The sequence below is a fragment of the Microcaecilia unicolor genome, chromosome 7, assembly GCF_901765095.1.
Source record: "Microcaecilia unicolor chromosome 7, aMicUni1.1, whole genome shotgun sequence".
Classification (NCBI taxonomy): domain Eukaryota; kingdom Metazoa; phylum Chordata; class Amphibia; order Gymnophiona; family Siphonopidae; genus Microcaecilia; species Microcaecilia unicolor.
Genome location: NC_044037.1, coordinates 121,786,715 through 121,805,078, shown reverse-complemented (window position 1 = coordinate 121,805,078; position 18,364 = coordinate 121,786,715). Strand labels below are relative to the sequence as shown.

Sequence of the window (18,364 nt, the reverse complement as noted above, 5' to 3'; positions counted from 1 at the left end):
CGGACTTGGTTGATAAGCTCCCTCCAGAGCAGGCCAAGCCTTTTCAGGATGAGGTCAGGCAGCAGAAGGCGTGTCGTAAATTCCTGTCCAGGGGTGCTTACGATTCTTTTGATGTTGCATCCAGAACCGCTGCCCAAGGTATAGTGATGTGCAGACTCTCATGGCTGCGTGCCTCTGACCTGGACAATCGAGTCCAGCAGCGGATTGCGGATGTCCCTTGCCGGGGGATAATATTTTTGGTGAGAAAGTTGATCATGCAGCGGGAAACTGCTATGGACAATCTCTCCCGCCGGATGCCTTCTGCTACTACCTCATCAGGTAGACGATTTTTCCGAGGAAGGAAGAATGCTCCCTATGCTTATAACAACCATAGGTACAATCCTCTTTCTCGACAGCCTTCTCAGGCTCATCCCCAGCGCGCTTGTTCTCGTCAACAGCGTGCGCCAAGACAGGCCCCTGTGGCTCCCCAGCAAAAGCAAGGGACGGGCTTTTGACTAGCTCCAGCTAACATAGCTGCTATAAAGGTGTCCGTGCCGGACGACTTGCCGGCCAGGGGGAGGTTAAAATTTTTTCACCAAAGGTGGCCTCCTCATAACCTCCGATCGGTGGGTTCTTCAAATAGTCCGGTTAGGATACTCCCTCAATTTGATCTCCAGACCTCCAAATTGCCCACCGGGAACTCAGTCCTTCAGCTTCCAGCACAGGCAGGTACTTGCAGAGGAACTCTCCGCCCTTCTCACCGCCAATGCGGTCAAGCCCGTTCCATCAGGGCAAGAAGGGCTGGGGTTCTATTCCAGGTACTTTCTTGTGCAAAAGAAAATGGGGGTGGGGGATGTGTCCCATCCTAGACCTAAGGGCCCTGAACAAATTCCTAGTCCGAGAAAAGTTCAGGATGGTTTCCCAGGGCACCCTTCTTCCCATGATTCAGGAAAACGATTGGCTATGCTCTCTGGACTTAAAGGATGCTTATACACACATCCCGATACTTCCAGCTCACAGGACGTATCTTCGGTTCCGACTGGGAGTGCAGCACTTCCAGTATTGTGTACTACCCTTTGGTATGGCGTCTGCGCCCAGGGTCTTTACAAAATGCCTGGCAGTAGTTGCAGCATCGCTACGCAGACTGGGAGTGCATGTGTTCCCTTATCTCGACGATTGGCTGGTGAAGACCACCTCAGAGGCAGGAGCTCTACAGTCCATACAGATGACTATACTGGAGCTACTCGGTTTGTTATAAATTACCCCAAGTCCCATCTTTTCCCTGTTCAGCAACTGGAATTTATAGGAGCTCTGCTGGATTCACAGACAGCTCGTGCCCATCTTCCAGATCTGTCTCTAGTTTCCATGGCCAGAGCATCTCAGCAGATCACAACTCGGCAGATGTTGAGACTTCTAGGCCATATGGCCTCCACAGTCCATGTGACACCCATGGCCCATCTTCACATGAGATCAGCTCAATGGACCCTAGCTTCCCAGTGGTATCAAACTGCAGGGGAACTAGAGGATGCAATCCAGCTGTCCACCGATTTTCAAAATTCCTTTCAGTGGTGGACAATTTAATCCAATCCAATTTGACCTTGGGACGTCCCTTTCAAATTCCTCAGCCACACAGTGCTGACCACGGATGCATCCCTCCTGGGGTGGGGAGCTCATGTCGATGGGCTTTCACACTGAAGGAGTTTGGTCCCTCCAGGAAAAAGGTCTTCAGATCAATCTCGTGGAGTTGCGAGCGGTCTGGAATGCTCTAAAGGCTTTCAGAGATCGGCTGTCCAATCAAATTATCCAAATTCAGACAGACAATCAGGTTGCCATGTACTAAATCAACAAGCAGGTGGGCACCGGATCTCGCCCCCTGTGTCGGGAAGTCATCCAGATGCCGTTACGGCATGTTTCTCCAAGCCACATGTCTGGCCGACAGATTGAGCAGGATAGCGCAACCTCACGAGTGATCGCTTAACTCTGGCGGCGTACACAAGATCTTCCGAGAGTGGGGCACCCCCTCGGTGGATCTTTTTGCCACTCAGGTCAATCACAAGGTCCCTCAGTTCTGTTCCAGACTTCAGGCCCATGACAGGCTAGCGTCGAATGCCTTTCTCCTTCATTGGGGGAAGGGCCTTTTGTACGCATATCCTCCCTTACCTCTGGTGGGGAAGACTTTGCTGAAACTCAAGCAAGACCGCGGAACCATGATTCTGATTGCTCCCTTCTGGCCACGTCAGATTTGGTTCCCTCTTCTTCTGGAGTTGTCCTCCGAAGAACCGTGGAGATTGGACTGTTTTCCAACCCTCATAACTCAGAACGAGGGGGCGCTTCTGCATCCCAACCTCCAGTCTCTGGCTCTCGCAGCCTGGATGTTGAGAGCGTAGAATTTCTTCCTTGGGTCTCTCTGAGGGTGTCTCCTGGGTTTTGCTTGCTTCCAGGAAAGATTCCACGAAGAGGTGTTACTTTTTCAAATGGAGGAGGTTTGCCGTCTGGTGTGATAGCAAGGCCCTAGATCCTCGCTCTTGTCCTACACAGACCCTGCTTGAATATCTTCTACACTTGTCAGAGTCCGGTCTCAAGACCAACTCCGTAAGAGTTTGTCTTAGTGCAATTAGTGCTTTATCATCAACATGTAGAGGGTAAGCCTATCTCTGGACAGCCTTTAGTTGTTTGCTTCATGAGAGGTTTGCTTTTGTCAAAGCCCCCTGTCAAACCTCCACCAGTGTCATGGGATCTCAACGTCGTTCTCACCCAGCTGATGAAGCCTCCTTTTTGAGCCACTGAATTCCTGCCATCTGAATTACTTGACTTCAGCTCATACAGTCAGTGAGCTCCAAGCCTTGGTAGTGCATGCTCCTTATCTCAAGTTTCATCACAACAGAGTAGTCCTCCGCATGCACCCTAAGTTCTTGCCGAAGGTGGTGTCGGAGTTCCATCTGAATCAGTCAATTGTCTTGCCAACATTTTTTCCCCGTCCTCATACTCGCCCTGCTGAACGTCAGTTCCACACCTTGGACTGCAGGAGAGCATTGGCCTTTTACGTAGAGCGGACAAGCCCCGTCAGACAGCCCGCCCAAATGTTTGTTTCTTTTGATCCCAACAGCAGGGGAGTCGCTGTCGGGAAACACACCATTTCCAATTGGCTAGCAGATTGCATTTCCTTCACTTATGCTGGGCTGAATCTTGAGGGTCATGTCACGGCTCATAGTGTTAGAGCCATGGCAGCGTCGGTGGCCCACTTGAAGTCAGCCACTATAGAAGAGATTTGTAAGGCTGCGACGTGGTCATCAATCCACACATTCATATCTCACTACTGCCTTCAGCAGGATACCCGACGCGACAGTCGCTTTGGGCAGTCTGTGCTGCAGAATCTGTTTGGGGTTTAGAATCCAACTCCACCCCCAGGCCCATTTTTATTCTGTTCCAGGCTGCACACTCAGATGTTTCTGCTTTAGGTCAATCTCAGTTATGTCCGCGCCATTGCGAGGCCTAATTGACCTTCTTTGTTGTTTTTGAGTGAGCCTGGGTGCTAGGGATACCCCATCAGTGAGAACAAGCAGCCTGCTTGTCCTCGGAGAAAGCGAAGATACATACCTGTAGCAGGTATTCTCCGAGGATAGCAGACTGATTGTTCTCACAAACTCACCCTCCTCCCTTTTGGAGTTGTTCTTCCCCTTGCTATTTTGATCTGAGCGGGGACTCTCGCGCAAAGGGCGGGGAAGATGGCTGCGCATGCACAGTGTGCGCACCCCGCGCGCCGGAAGGCTCTGGCAAACTTTATTTTTGTTGTGAAAAATTGCCGTTCCTGGGCCGCCGTGAACGTCGACCCATCATTGAGAACAAATCAGCCTGCTGTCCTCGAAGAATACCTGCTACAGGTATGTATCTTCGCTTTCTCCGAGGACAAGCAGGCTGCTTGTTCTCACTGATGGGGTTTGATTTTGGACTCACTTTTTTTTTTTTTTAATATGTTGCTGACCCATTTAAGATGTAGCCTGGGCACATTGGACTACAGCTTATTCATTTTACATGGGAGTCAGCAAGCTGCGAATACCTGCTACAGGTATGTATCTTCGAGATATATATTTCTCTGAGGACAGCAGGCTGATTGATCTCACAAACCTGCCCTCCTCCCCTTTGGATATATATATATGTCTCGAAGATACATACCTGTAGCAGGTATTCGCAGCTTGTTGACTCCCATGTAAAATGAATAAGCTGTAGTCTAATGTGCCCAGACTACATCTTAAATGGGTCAGCAACATGTTAAAAAAGAAAAGTGAGTCCAAAATCAAGCCCCCCTGCCTCCCAGTGTTGAACCCCTCTACCCAGTACAGACCATTCCCAGTTGCTCCTTCCTTCACTTGTTTTGGGATTCAAAATGGCATTGGTGACCCCTAGTGGTAGTTTCTGATATTATTATTAGATTGTCATGTTTCCATGTAAGGTTCCTTATATGGAAACAACTAGAGATTACTCCTACCTGGTCCACTAGGTACCAGGAATTTTCAAAGCTAGGTCCTAGGGGGTCTTTGGGAGAGTGGGGGAGGACTTTAGGTGGGAGGTTCAACACTTTGGGGGCATTGGGGGGGGGCTTGATATGGGAGGATGGCTGCATGAAAGGGTTTGTGGAACTTATAGGGAAACCTATAAGCTTAGGAAGGCCACTATTTCTTTGCATTCAGTAGTCCTTCTGGCAGCCCCTAGAGCCAGCTCTTTAAATGTTGAGCTGGTTGCATATTCCTCCCAATAAGACATGTTTGTTATTTATTTCATTTGATATTCTGCAATATTACAAACAAGCTCACAGCAGATTACAACAATCAAACTTGGTATAAAACAAAATATAATAATAAAAAAAAGGTTACATCCAAAATAAGTATATATCACATTCATACCTTCCAAAAAGTATATATACTGCTATTCCATATCCATAAATTTCTCCTTTCTCCTTATCTAAAGGAAGATAATAGAGGGGGGGGGGGGCAAATAATGGGGGTAACTCTCATAGCAGTCAGGGCAAATAAGTGTACCCAATCTCTATAGAGATATTCAGAATGCCTCTGTTTTTGTGATACTGGAGTCTGCTTCCCCTCCTTGTACTGTGTTGCTGTTTGAATGTCCTTACACTCCTCCATTTTGGATTCTTTGTTGTACAGCTACTGTGTGCATTGCCTCTTAAGCACAGTTTTCAAAGTGATATATCTGGCTACAAAGGGGTCCTTTTACTAAGCTGCGGGAAAAAGGTGGGCATGCGGCAGGGAGCACTTACCGCCACCCACTGAGGTGGCAGTAAGAACTCCTGCAGTAACCTGTCAGTAACCGAGCACATGTGGTGATGCCCAGTTACTGCTGGGTAAAAAAAAAAATGTTTTTCCAGTGCGCCAGAAATGGTGCACGCTCAAACCTTTATTACTGCCAGTGGCTGCATTGGGCCAGCAGTAGTAATGAGTTAGCATGCGGTAAGCCCACGTTGGGCTTACTGACACTTTGTAAATGGGCCTGTTAGTGGTTTGCCCATGTAATTCAGTTGTCTGAAAATTGACTTCCTCCATTGCAGTTAAAAATATGCTTGTTGTTACACAGCATGCATATCTCTAGCTGCATTGAGATTTAGAATATTGTGTATAATTCTGGAGACTGCAGGATGGAGTCGGTCCAGTGAGCGACTACTAAAATGGTCAGTGTTTTTTGTCATAGTGTGTGGAGACAGACTTAAAGATCTCAATATGTACACTTTGGAACAAAGGTGGGAGAAGGGAGATATGATAGACATTTAAATACCTATACGACATAAATGCACAGGAGGCGAGTCTCATTCAATTGAAAGGAAGCTCTGGAATGAGGGGGCATAGGATGGGGCTGAAAGGGAATAGATTCAGAAGTAACCTGGGGAAATACTTCACAGAAAGGGTGGTGAATTCGTGGAATTGCCTCCTGGTGGAAGTGATGGAGTCGAAAACAGTATCTGAATCCAAGAGAGCTTGGAAAAATTACATAGGATCTTTAAGGGAGTGAAAGGAAGAGTAGATAGCATGGATGGAGCAGACTGAATAGGCCATATGGTCTTAATCAGTCTATATTTTTCTATATTTCTATGAGAGGAAGCAGTTCCAGTCTCATATTTATCTGGAGGATTAAAAATCGGTATATAGAATGCTGGAAAAGTGCAGATTGTGACTTTAAAAATGCAAAACTTGCACCCGATTTCTGTCTGTCTGCAGTTTCAGAATGAATATGTGTATACTTATGCTTTTAAAATTGATGCAAAGTCTGTGGATTAAAAATACCCATGGATTTTGCCTCCGGTTTTCAAATTGTCCCTCAATGTCTCTTGCAGGTCACTTTCAGTTCCAAGCGGAACAGAAGCAGGAGAGGGGCGAGAAGAAAATGTGGTGCTGGAAGGGGAGTTCTCCATGGGTGAGGCCCCCACCCTCATCTTATCTACAGTGCTGCAGGAGAGCCTGAGGGAGCCTGGACTGAAGAACATCCTACCAGAACAAGTACAGTATTCTCTGTAAGTAATTAGTGTGTGACAGAAGGGGGTTATATTGAACTTCAGTACTGTGGGTACTAGGGAAGAATGACAATAGTAGTTATATTCTCTGTGAATTCAGAGGCCACAAAAGGAGTAAAATACTGACCAATATTCAGCCGGCGGCAGTCTGCATTATTTTTTAAACGCTGACCGTCGCTAGCTAAATTAGCCCTGGATATTCAGTTCTGTTATCAGTACAAAAGAGGCAAGTAGGATCCACAGTTAGTAGTAGCAATAGAAGAGAGCAGATTGCAGGAGGTGAACTTAAAAGTGCTTTTATTAAAATAGCCGTACGTGGCCACGTTTCGCCTATGGAAGGCTGCGTTAGGGGCAGCAAACTTAATCAGACAAGGCATAAATTAAAAAAAAAACAATACAAGAACAAGTAAACTAAAAACAAGTAAATAATAATCATAAAACAAATTATATCCATAAATAGAGCAAATGTAAATATATTAATTGGATCAATTATACAAAACACAAATGCATAATTATAAATAACATGCAAATCATATTCCTAGAATGAATGATAAAAACATATGAGCATAAAAACAGACACTGTGCTTTATTTGTGAGGTAAACTGTAAATCTAGTTTTTAAATTCCTGATACAATTAGTGTAGTGAATTATGCATAAAAACTCATAACTTGTCTCAGTGAGCAACAAGGATAACAGGGAAACATACCTAAAGGGGAAATTGAAAACTACACCTCCTCTTAGTAAAAGCAAGGATGCTAGCAAACCTACAGATTTATAATAGCAGAGAGTCTATTAATGATCCAAAAGCAAGCAAACACTGTCTTTCCAAAGATAGCAACAACTTAACTGGCTATTAAAAAAATAGGATTTACAACCACGGCACTCCTCCCCAGAGAGTCACTTGCAGCAGTTTACCAAGCCTGATGTGCTCCAAGCTTATATGCAAATCTCAGAGGTCTAGGTATTTTTCTTAAAAACAGGATAAAACTAAATAAAACACCTAACTACTTGAGTAACCAAAGAAAAATTAGGGGCCCTTTTACTAAGCAGCTTATACGCATCTTGCATGCGTCAATTTGGAGTTACCACCCGGCTACCGTGCGGCCTGGGCGGTAATTTTTGTTTTTTGCGCGCGTCGGAAAATAATTTTTTTTTCCAGTGTGCAGTAGAAACCAGGTGGTAATCGTCATTCTATGCACACAGACGATTACCGCACGGTTATCGCATGAGACCTTACCGCTAGGTCAGTGGGTGGCGGTAAGGCCTCGGACCCAAAATGGACGCGTGCCAATTTTTATTTTGCTGCACGTCCATTTTCGTCAAACATTTTTAAAAAGGCCTTTTTACAGGTGCGCTGATAAATGGATCTGCATGCGTCCGATATGCGCGTCTACACCAGCGTAGACTATTTTTTGGTGCACCTTAGTAAAAGGACCCCTTAATCTTGTATTGATAAACTGCTAAGAAATCAGAGCATAGCCGCCGCTAAAAAGCATAAAAAGTGCTGTTTTTAATTAAAAATGAATCGTTTTTCTAAAAGCTTCAAAAACTTCAAATAAGCACAACATTCAACAGAAAAAGATATGCCCACCTGGAATTGATAAATTTAACCAACATCACTGCTTAAAAATGCAGTAAATATTTTATGCGTTCTAGCAACCATTTTATGCTTTCCAGCGATATGGCAGTGATGTCATTGGAATTGGTGCATATTCAAAAACTATGTGGAAGTCTGGTGCATGCTATAGTTATATGTAAAACAATTAAAATTTGCAAAAATTCAATACAGAACATACATTTTTGGTCCTAAAAGTGACGTTGAGGGGCATTTTCGATATGACGTCTTAAGTTTGACTTTGGACGTTTTGCAAAAAACATCCAAAATCTGAATAGGAAAGGTCATTTTCAAAAAAGAAAAACGTCTTTATCTTTTGTTTTCGAAAATCGTTTTTCTGATTTGGACGTTTTGTTTTTTCCTACCATCTCTATGCTGATGACTCCCAAATCTACCTTTCTACCCCTGATATCTCACCTTGCATCCAAACCAAAGTTTCAGCGTGCTTGTCTGACATTGCTGCCTGGATGTCTCAACGCCACCTGAAATTAAATATGACCAAAACCGAGCTTCTCATTTTCCCCCCCAAACCCACCTCCCCGCTCCCCCCGTTTTCTATTTCTGTTGATGGCTCTCTCATTCTCCCTGTCTCCTCAGCTCGAAACCTTGGGGTCATCTTTGACTCTTCTCTCTCCTTCTCTGCTCATATCCAGCAGACCGCCAAGACCTGTCGTTTCTTTCTTTACAACATTCGTAAAATCCGCCCCTTTCTTTCCGAGCACTCTACCAAAACCCTCATCCACACCCTTGTCACCTCTCGTTTAGACTACTGCAATCTGCTTCTTGCTGGCCTCCCACTTAGTCACCTCTCCCCTCTCCAGTCGGTTCAAAACTCTGCTGCCCGTCTCATCTTCCGCCAGGGTCGCTTTACTCATACTACCCCTCTCCTCAAGACCCTTCACTGGCTCCCTATCCGTTTTTGCATCCTGTTCAAACTTCTTCTACTAACCTATAAATGTACTCACTCTGCTGCTCCCCAGTATCTCTCCACACTCGTCCTTCCCTACACCCCTTCCCGTGCACTCTGCTCCATGGATAAATCCTTCTTATCTGTTCCCTTCTCCACTACTGCCAACTCCAGACTTCGCGCCTTCTGTCTCGCTGCACCCTACGCCTGGAATAAACTTCCTGAGCCCCTACGCCTTTCCCCATCCTTGGCCACCTTTAAATCTAGACTGAAAGCCCACCTCTTTAACATTGCTTTTGACTCGTAACCACTTGTAACCACTCGCCTCCACCTACCCTCCTCTCTTCCTTCCCGTTCACATTAATTGGTTTGATTTGCTTATTTTATTTATTTTTTGTCTATTAGATTGTAAGCTCTTTGAGCAGGGACTGTCTTTCTTCTATGTTTGTGCAGCGCTGCGTATGCCTTGTAGCGCTATGGAAATGCTAAATAGTAGTAGTAGTGGTCCATTTTCAAACAAACAACGCCCAAGTGCAAAACGCACAAAATCAAGCAATTGGGATGTAGGAGGAACCAGCATTTTTAGTAGATTGGTCCCCCTGGCATCCCAGGAAAGCAATAGGGCACCCTAGGGGGCACTGCAGTGGACTTAAAATGCACCCAGGTACACATCTCACCATTGCTCCCTTATCTTGTCTGCTGAGCCACTCAAAACCCACTACCATAGCCATTACGGGTGAAGGGGGCACCTGTATGTGGGAACAGTGGGTTTCTGGTGAGTTTTGGAGGGCTTACAGTTTTGTCCACAAGTGTAACAGGTAGGGGGAGGTTGGAGCCTGGGTCCACCTGTCTGCAGTGCACTGCACCCACCACTAGACTCCTCCAGTCTTTATTAAAGTGCAGGATGGTACATTTTATCACAAAAGCAAACATTTATACAGCCAGTAATCAACAGCTGAGGATCTGAAAAATCTTACTAACAACAAATAATCAGCAGCATTGCTTTCCAAACACATGAAGCAACCTGCCCATTTTCTGTTACCCAACAGACTCCCCCCTCCCCCCCCCCCCGGAGTCCCCTGAGAGCCAGAGAACAATACCTCACATAAGCACCATAGGGTGCCTGACGATGCTGCTTGCCAGAGGACTGAAGCCCCTGGTTCTCCCACCTGGCCATCTGCATCATCTTTGCGGTCCAACGCTGTAGCGGTGGCGCCTTCTCCTCCACCCAGTGCATGGTTTTCCTAGTCAGCATTAGCGCCACACACAGGAACCGACACTGGGAAAGGGAGATCCCCTGCTTACACAAGTTGGAATCATCCCCAAAAGTAGAAACCGATAGGACCCCTCCACTTGTATATCAGTTACACCCTTCAACAACTCAAGCACTCCTGCCCAAAACTCTTGCAACCGCTAGCACTCCAGAAAATGATGAATCAGGGTGTCCACCTTAGTTTTGCAACGCACACATTTATCATCCTCCCAGAGGCCCATTTGCTTTCCCTTAGCTCTGGTGATGTATGTGTCGTGCAAAAGTTTAAATTGTATCACTTGCAAATTTGCACTGGATGAAACTTTAAAAGACAGCACAAAACATGCCTCCGACATCTCCTCCCCCAACTGTTCCCCCTACCATTGCGCCAGCTGACCAGTACTGGAAAAGGGGTGATGCTCCCTACCCATTGCATACCAAATAGCTAATTTATTTGCTTTGGCGGATACTTGACAAAAAAGCTTATCCAGAAGAGTAAACACTAAACCTCGCTCCCTGGAAGAAGTCAAAGATGTGCAGTAGAGCCTCAGCTGCAAAAAGGAGAAAAAATCTGATTTGAGATAGCTGCCACTGCTTTTTTGCCTGGTCAAACGACGGGAGGACACCTCCCTCCGGAGCTACAAATGACCCACATACCGACAATCCCCCTCCCCACTGGGAAGCAAGGGTTGTTACCACTGATAAGAAAGGAGAAGGCCCCGATGCCTCCCCAACATGACATCTTCACCACATCCAGGCCTTGCTCAATGGCCGAAGCAAGCAATGCAGCTTTCTCCCCTTCTCCACCTGCAACTGCAACAAAGTGAAGGCAGAGTATGGAGACAAACAGGCCTCCCATATATACCACGGGGCAAACCTACAAACCCCCGTGTGCAATTCATGTATCCATCTGAGCAATGCTGCCACATTATATAGATGTAAATCGGGCAGGTTTAGCCCCCCCTCTGTCCCAGGAGCGAGTCAATTTAGCATACCCAATCCGTGCTCTACGTCCCATCCAAATAAAGGACCCTATAATCCCCTTGTACACTTCCTCATCCCGTTTGGTAATCCAAATATGCAACATCTGCAGAGAGTATAAAAGTTTGGGAAACATAACCATTTTAACTAAGGCTACCCTGCCTAGCAACATTAGTGGCAAGTCTTTCCACCGACGACATAAGGATTTAATATGCTCCAACTTATCCTGAACATTCTTATGATAAACCACCTCCATGTCCCTATGAAGATAGACTCCCAAATACTTTAATGCGTCCGACGACCACGCCAGGGGAAAGGCAGACAGCAGCTAACACGCACATGGGGAGGAGATGGGCAAAGCCTCAGAATTTTCAAAGTTTATCTTAAGCCCCGAGAGAGAGCCAAATTGCGTAATAAGAGACACCAGTTTAGGGACAGAGTCCAATGCCCGATCTAAGTATATGAGCATTTCATTGGCAAACAGGTTGATCCTAAACTCCTAAGACCTGACCTTAATCCCACCCAACTCTCTTGATTGTCTGATTTTTTTTTTTTTAATAGCTAGGGGCTCCAGGGACAACACACATAGCATGGGAGATAAGGGACAACCCTGCCTTGTACCTCGTTCCAGATTGAATTCTGGGGTCAAAGCCCCATTACTCAGAATCTGTGCTGTTGGACGGCTATACAGTGATCTGATACCCCCCCCCCCCCCCCCAAGAACTCCCCCATAATGCCAACTTGAGGGAGCATCCAAAACAGATAGTCCCACATTATTTTATCAAACGCTTTCTCTCCATCAAGGCTCGCTATTATAGCATCTCCTGAGGTGCCCCCAACATTCTGTAATGTCAACATTTCATGCAGGACATTAGAGGAAGCATACCGACCTGGGACAAACCCAGTCTGGTTTGGTGTATCAGCTCCGGAAGCATATTCCCCAATCTCTTAGCCAAAATATTAGCAAAAAGCTTAATATCCTGATTAAGGAGTGAAATCGGGCAGTACGAACCCAGCAGCTCCACATCCCTCCCTGGCTTGGGCAGCACCACAACATGGGCATGTGTCAGTCTCTTCCTCCGTCCCCAGAGGCACACAAGTGGTGACATAGTTCCTGAAAGTGGGGGCCTGATTTTTTTCCCACCTAAATTTTGTAAAATTCAGGGCCCGGCCATGAAGGCCAGGTGCTTTCGCCAGTTTGAGGCCTTATAGCCTGACATATCTCCAGCACTGCAATGGGAGCATTTAAGGCATCCCGTTGCGCCTGTGTCAGTTGCGGGAGGTTAATGTCCCTAAAAAACGAGTCCCTCTGTGCCTGATCCATCTCCCCTTTATCATAGAGTGTCTTGTAAAATCCTACAAAGGCCTTCTGAATAACCTCTGTTGCAGTCTCCAGCCTGCCCCCCTGCATTCAGATTTTGGTTATTACCTTCTTCGCTCCTCTCTGCTTCACCAGCGCAGCCAGCAGCTTACCCGTCTTGTTCCCCCATTTATACATATTAAACTTAGAGCAGCCCAAGACATCTCTGTGTATATCATTCAAAAGATCATTAATCTGCTGACGTACAGCATTGTATTCCTTCCTCACCCCCTCATCCTTAGTCAAGATTTGTTGGCCTCGCAACTTCTGCAACTGATCAGGTAGCGACAGCAGTTGCTTCTCCCTGTCTCTGCAAGCTTTCACTGTATAGGCCAAAATTTTTCCACTCAGTACCGTCTTACCCGCTTCCCAATAGGTGATGGGGTCTGCTGAGTCAGGGTCATTATCTGAACTATAATGCTCCCACTCCTGAATCAAAAACTGACGTAAACCATGATCTAAGTATAGAGTGGGGTTCATGCGCCACAGTCTCATCTTCTCCCCCTGCTGCCAATGAATATCCGCCCACACCAAACAATGATCCGAGACCGCCCCATCCTCTGTCAGCTGCCACCACTCGGGACAGTAAGGAAGAGTCCAGCAATATATAGTAAAGTCTCGCGTGCACTCATGCACCTGAGAGAAGAAGGTATAGTCGTGATTGTCAAGGTGAAGCACCCACCAAATATCCAAAAGATCCAACTCGCGCATGAGGAAATTCACCCCTCTCTCCCCCCAGTCAAGGACACAAGATGTACTAGCAGATGGGAGAAGGAGTGAGAGTACACATTAGGGGCATAGAACATAAAGCAATCCTCCTTCCCGCTACCTCCCCCACCCATACAACAAAGTGACCCTCTGGGTCCTGGATTAATTTGTGCAGAACGACCTGGTGTTTTTTATGGAACAAAATAGCTACCCCCCTTTGTCTGCTATTGAAGGAAGAGAATGCTAACTCCCCCACCCAGTTATGCCTCAGTTTGAGATGCTCCACCTGCGAGAGATGGGTCTCCTGCAACAACATGACATCCACCTTCATCTTAGCAAGAGAGGATTTTTATGCGTTTTATAGGGGAATGGATACCATCTACATTTAAGGTGCCAAATCAAATTACTCATAGGTCAACAAAACAGTTGTGACAATGCCCAGCCCTACACAAGTATCAAGTCGACTTAGGAGGCGGCGTCCGAGCTGTGCCCCTCCCCACTCTCTCCTCTCATGGTGCTTATTGGTCCCTATCATAGCAAAGAAATGAGAAGAAGAAACAACTCCCATTGGCTCCCGGACACCCAGAAATCCAATCCCACTCCTCTCCACCCCCCCACCCCCGACCATAAACCTACATATATATACCACACTCACTATCTCCATCATCCATCCCTTTTCCGCACACACACCCCCAACCCCACCTGCCCCCTACCCACTAGTCCTCTCCTATGAACACCCAGTGTTACAACTTCCCCTTATGGAAAGCCCCTTCCCCCCCCCCGCCCCCCCGAACCTGAACCCACCAAATAAAAAAAAAACATACAGTGCTAATAACTTGCCGCCACCTGACACATCAGGCAACACTTCTGTGCAGTCTATGTTCCTGAAAACATTCAAATCACATACTACATTGCAGCTCTTCAGTTTGCCGGTCAGAGGCACATGGCCGCCACCAGCTATCTTCAGCACAGCCATCTTCGACGCTCTTTCTTCATCGGTTGCAAACATCACCGCTCCTCAGGCGGAGGAACCAACACAACCCAACCAGAGATGCAAGTCCACGAGTCAGAAAAATTTGCACACCCTCCACCGTGTCCTCTACAGCAATCGTCCCAGAAAGGCTTTGAGCTCCTCCGGTGTTTCCATAAATAATGTGGCACTATCATGCACCACCCGCACTCTCGCAGGATGTTGCAGAGAAAATTTGACTCCTCTATTAAATAGTTGTGAGCAATATGGCAACAAGTGCCGGAGATCTGAGACGCACAGTGAGAAATCTTGAAACATCAGTACTTTATGTCCTTGGTAAGACACCTTTTTCTGTTGCCGCCATTTAGACATAAGTAGAGATTTTTCAGCATAATTGAGGATCTTGGCAATTATCGGACGTGGCCTGGTGTTTTGATCTCGGAGCACTCCCACGTGGTGCACTCGCTCTACCTGCATCTTCTGCCCCTCCACGTCCAGGCCCAGCTCCCGAGGCAACCAGGACTCCACCAGATCCCAGAGCTCTTTATCCTTCACAGACTAAGGCAGCTCCACCAGCCGAATGTTGTTATGATGACTTCTGTTCTCCTAGTCTTCCACTCTCTCCTCTAAGATTTTACAGCGTTTCTCCAGCTCTGTTACTTGAGAGGCCACAGCAACTGCGGCATCTTCCTGCTGCGAGATCCTGTCCTCCGCCCGCTGCATGCGTGCGTTCTGCAGGGCCACGCTGTCCCTAAGCTCGTCCGTGGTAGCTTGTAATTTGGACAACTTATCTAGTATGTCTGCCATATTCCGCATGATTTTTTAAATTGCTGCCTCTTGCAGTGTAAACACCGTCAGAGAGCCGGCGTCCCCTGACCCTCTTTGCTCTGATGCCATCTTGGCCGCGTGGATGCCTCCACACTCCCTAACAGGCTGCGGGGTCTTCGCAGGCATACCCGGAGCACTGACCTTCCAGAGAGCCCCAACTCCGTCAACTTGTGCCCTGTGTTGTCACCCCGAGCCGCTATTTCTTTGGTCTGTTACGGGGGGGGGGGGGGGGGGAGCAGATATTGAAGCCGATTGTGAAACAAGAACGGGGAGAGCAGCCAACAGGCGTCTGCTCAGGTCGCTGCCATCACGTGACCCCCTGCATGCTGTTCTAATGGTCCTGAGTACAACATCTGAGGCTGGCATGGAGACTGGCAAATAATGTTTTTTTTCATCACATTTTTGGGGGGTGGGTGGGGGGGTTAGTGACCACTGGTGGAATAAGGGGAGGTCATCCCTGAATCCCTCCAGTGGTCATCTGGGTATTTAGGGCATCTTTTTGTGCTTTTATTCGTTATAAAAACAGGTCTAGTTCAAAAGGTCTGTTTTAGTCCTGGACGATTTTGTTTTGTTCCATTATGGCTGAAAAACGTCTTAAGTCTTAGGAATGCCAAGTCCTGGCCTGAACAAGCCCTTAGCACGCCCCCTTGAGATTTGGACGCACTTCTGACGGACTTCATAGAAAAACATCTAAAAATAGGTTTTTAAAATACTGATTTGGATGTTTTTGTGAGAAAAACGTCCAAATGCTGCTTTTATGCCACTTTTAGACATTTTTCTGTTTTGAAAATGAGCCCAATAGGCTCATAGAATAAACTAATGTGATAAAGTTAAAAACCATATACGAGAGACCCTGGATAAAAATGAGGCCCAGTATAGAAAGGAGAGTGGCATATCGCATAAAAGACATTTTGGATTTAAAATAAGGACCATTGCAAATATAAACACTGGAGATCCATATAGAAACATAGAAACATGATGGCAGATAAAGGCCATATGACCCATCCAGTCTGCCCATCCTCTGTAACCCCTAATTCTTCCTGTTCCTAAGCGATATCACATGCTTATCCCATGCCTTTTTAAATTCTGGAACAGTCCTCGACTCCACCACCTCCACCGGGAGGCCATTCCACGCCTCCACTACCCTTTCTGTGAAATAATACTTCCTTAGGTTACTCCTAAGCCTATTCCCTCTTAACTTTGTCGTATTCTTCCTCATTCCAGAGCTCTCCTTCATTTGAAAAAGGCTCTCTTCCTGAATAAATGCTCTCCAGATATTTAAATGTTTCTATCATGTCCCCTCTCTCCATCCTCTCTTCCAGCGTATACATGTTGAGGTTCATAAGCCTGTCCCTATAAATTTTTGCATTCAAGACCGCTTACTAATTTCGTAGCCGCCTTCTGGAACGACTCCATCCTGTTTATCTCTTTCCGTAGGTGTGGTCTCCAGAGCTGCACGCTGTACACCAAATGAGGCCTCACCAGAGACTTATACAGCGGCACTATCACCTCCTTTTTCCTGCTGGTCATGCCTCTCTTTATGCACCCAAGCATCCTTCTGGCTTTGGCCTTCGCTTTTTCTACCTGTTTGTGAAAGCTTTAAGGTCGTCAGACACAATCACCCCCAAGTCCCACTCTTTCTTCACACACTGAAGCACTACACCCCCTCTACTGTACCGTTCCCTCGGATTTTTGTGACCCAAGTGCATGACCCTGCATTTTTTGGGATTAAACCTTAGTTGCCAAATATCGGTCCATTCCTCTAGCTTCGCTAGGTCCTTCCTCATGTCATTCACACCCTCCAGGGTGTCCACCCTGTTGCAGAGTTTCGTATCATCCGCAAAGAGACAAACCTTACCAGACAGCCCTTCCGCATATCACTCACAAAGACGTTAAAAACAGCCGGCCCTAGGACCGATCCCTGAGGTACTCCACTGACGACGACCTTTTATTCAGAGCAAGCTCCATTTACCACCACCCTCTGTCTCCTACCATTCAACCAATTTTTTACCCAATCAGTTACTCTAGGTCCCGAACCGAGGGCAGTCAATTTATTTATCAGTCGCCTGTGCGGAACCTTGTCAAAGGCTTTGCTGAAATCCAAGTATACCACATCAAGCACCCCTCCCACATCCAACTGTTTGGTCACCCAGTCGAAGAAGACAGATTCGTGGGACACAACCTGCCACTAGTGAAGCCATGCTGCCTCGGGTCTCGCATTCCATGTAGTTCAAGAAATGTCACAATCCTCCTCTTTAGAAGCGTTTCCATTAGCTTACCACCAAGGTCAGACTGACAGGTCTGTAATTCCCAACCTCTTCCTTACTTCCACTCTTGTGCAAAGGAACCACATCCGAGACCACTCCAGTTTCTAAGGAAGCATTGAAGAGGTCCATCGGCAGAGCCGACAGACCTTCTCCGAGTTCCTTAAGCACCCTCGGGTGTATCCCATCAGGCCTCATCGCTCTGTCTACTTTTAGTTTGGCAAGCTCCTCGCAAACACAGTCCTCCGTAAACGGGTCTTGGTCTACCATACATCCATCCCCTTTAGCCTTTGTTTTCTGCAGCCCTACCCCCAGTCTTTCATTCGTGAACACAGAGCTAAAATAATCGTTCAGCTTTTTCCTTATCTTCCACATATTTCTCTCCCTCAGCTTTGAGCCTCACAATGCTATTATGGCACTTCCTCTTGTCACTTGCATATCTGAAAAAGGTCTTGTCCCCCAATTTTACCGTATTAGCTATCTTTTCCTCCATTTGCCGCTTCGCTTTCCTGATAGCTTTTCCAGCTTCTCTTCGCTTATTTAGGTATTCTCTCCTGTCTTCATCTTTCTGAGTCGTCTTATAACGTGCAAAGGCTAGCCTCCTTTCCCTTATCTTTTTTTTTTTTAACTTTTTATTTATGCATTTTTCATAACCTTATACAAACAAAATTCAATCATATTTCCAACACTTGGTAAATAAACTTGTAAATGGCACATAATACAGGTATAAACCCAGTGTCTGCTTTTGAAACTGCACCCCCACCCCCGGGCAACTCGCTTGGCGTTATGCGTTCTTAGAGGATGCTGACCAAGTAGTATACAGATCCCATATCCTCTGGTGTTGGGCCAAACGCCCCTTGCTCAATGCAGTGAGTTTAGACATCAGTTGAATATAGTTCAATTTTTCCAGCACTACTGAAATGTCTGGCAGGTGGGGTTTTTTCCATGATGCCGCTAATACCAGCTTACCCGCTACAAAC

General features: G+C 46.5%; 1 protein-coding gene across 3 annotated transcripts in view; it reads left to right on the top strand.

Annotated features, from left to right (window-relative positions):
• HCFC1R1 (host cell factor C1 regulator 1) overlaps positions 1-18,364 on the top strand; it is a 65,398-nt gene that overhangs the window by 29,593 nt on the left and 17,441 nt on the right. For all 3 annotated transcript variants that reach the window (XM_030209524.1, XM_030209522.1, XM_030209523.1), the window contains exon 5: positions 6,323-6,499. In XM_030209524.1, the coding sequence (XP_030065384.1) occupies positions 6,323-6,499 (177 nt within the window). The remainder of the gene's footprint in view (positions 1-6,322; positions 6,500-18,364) is intronic.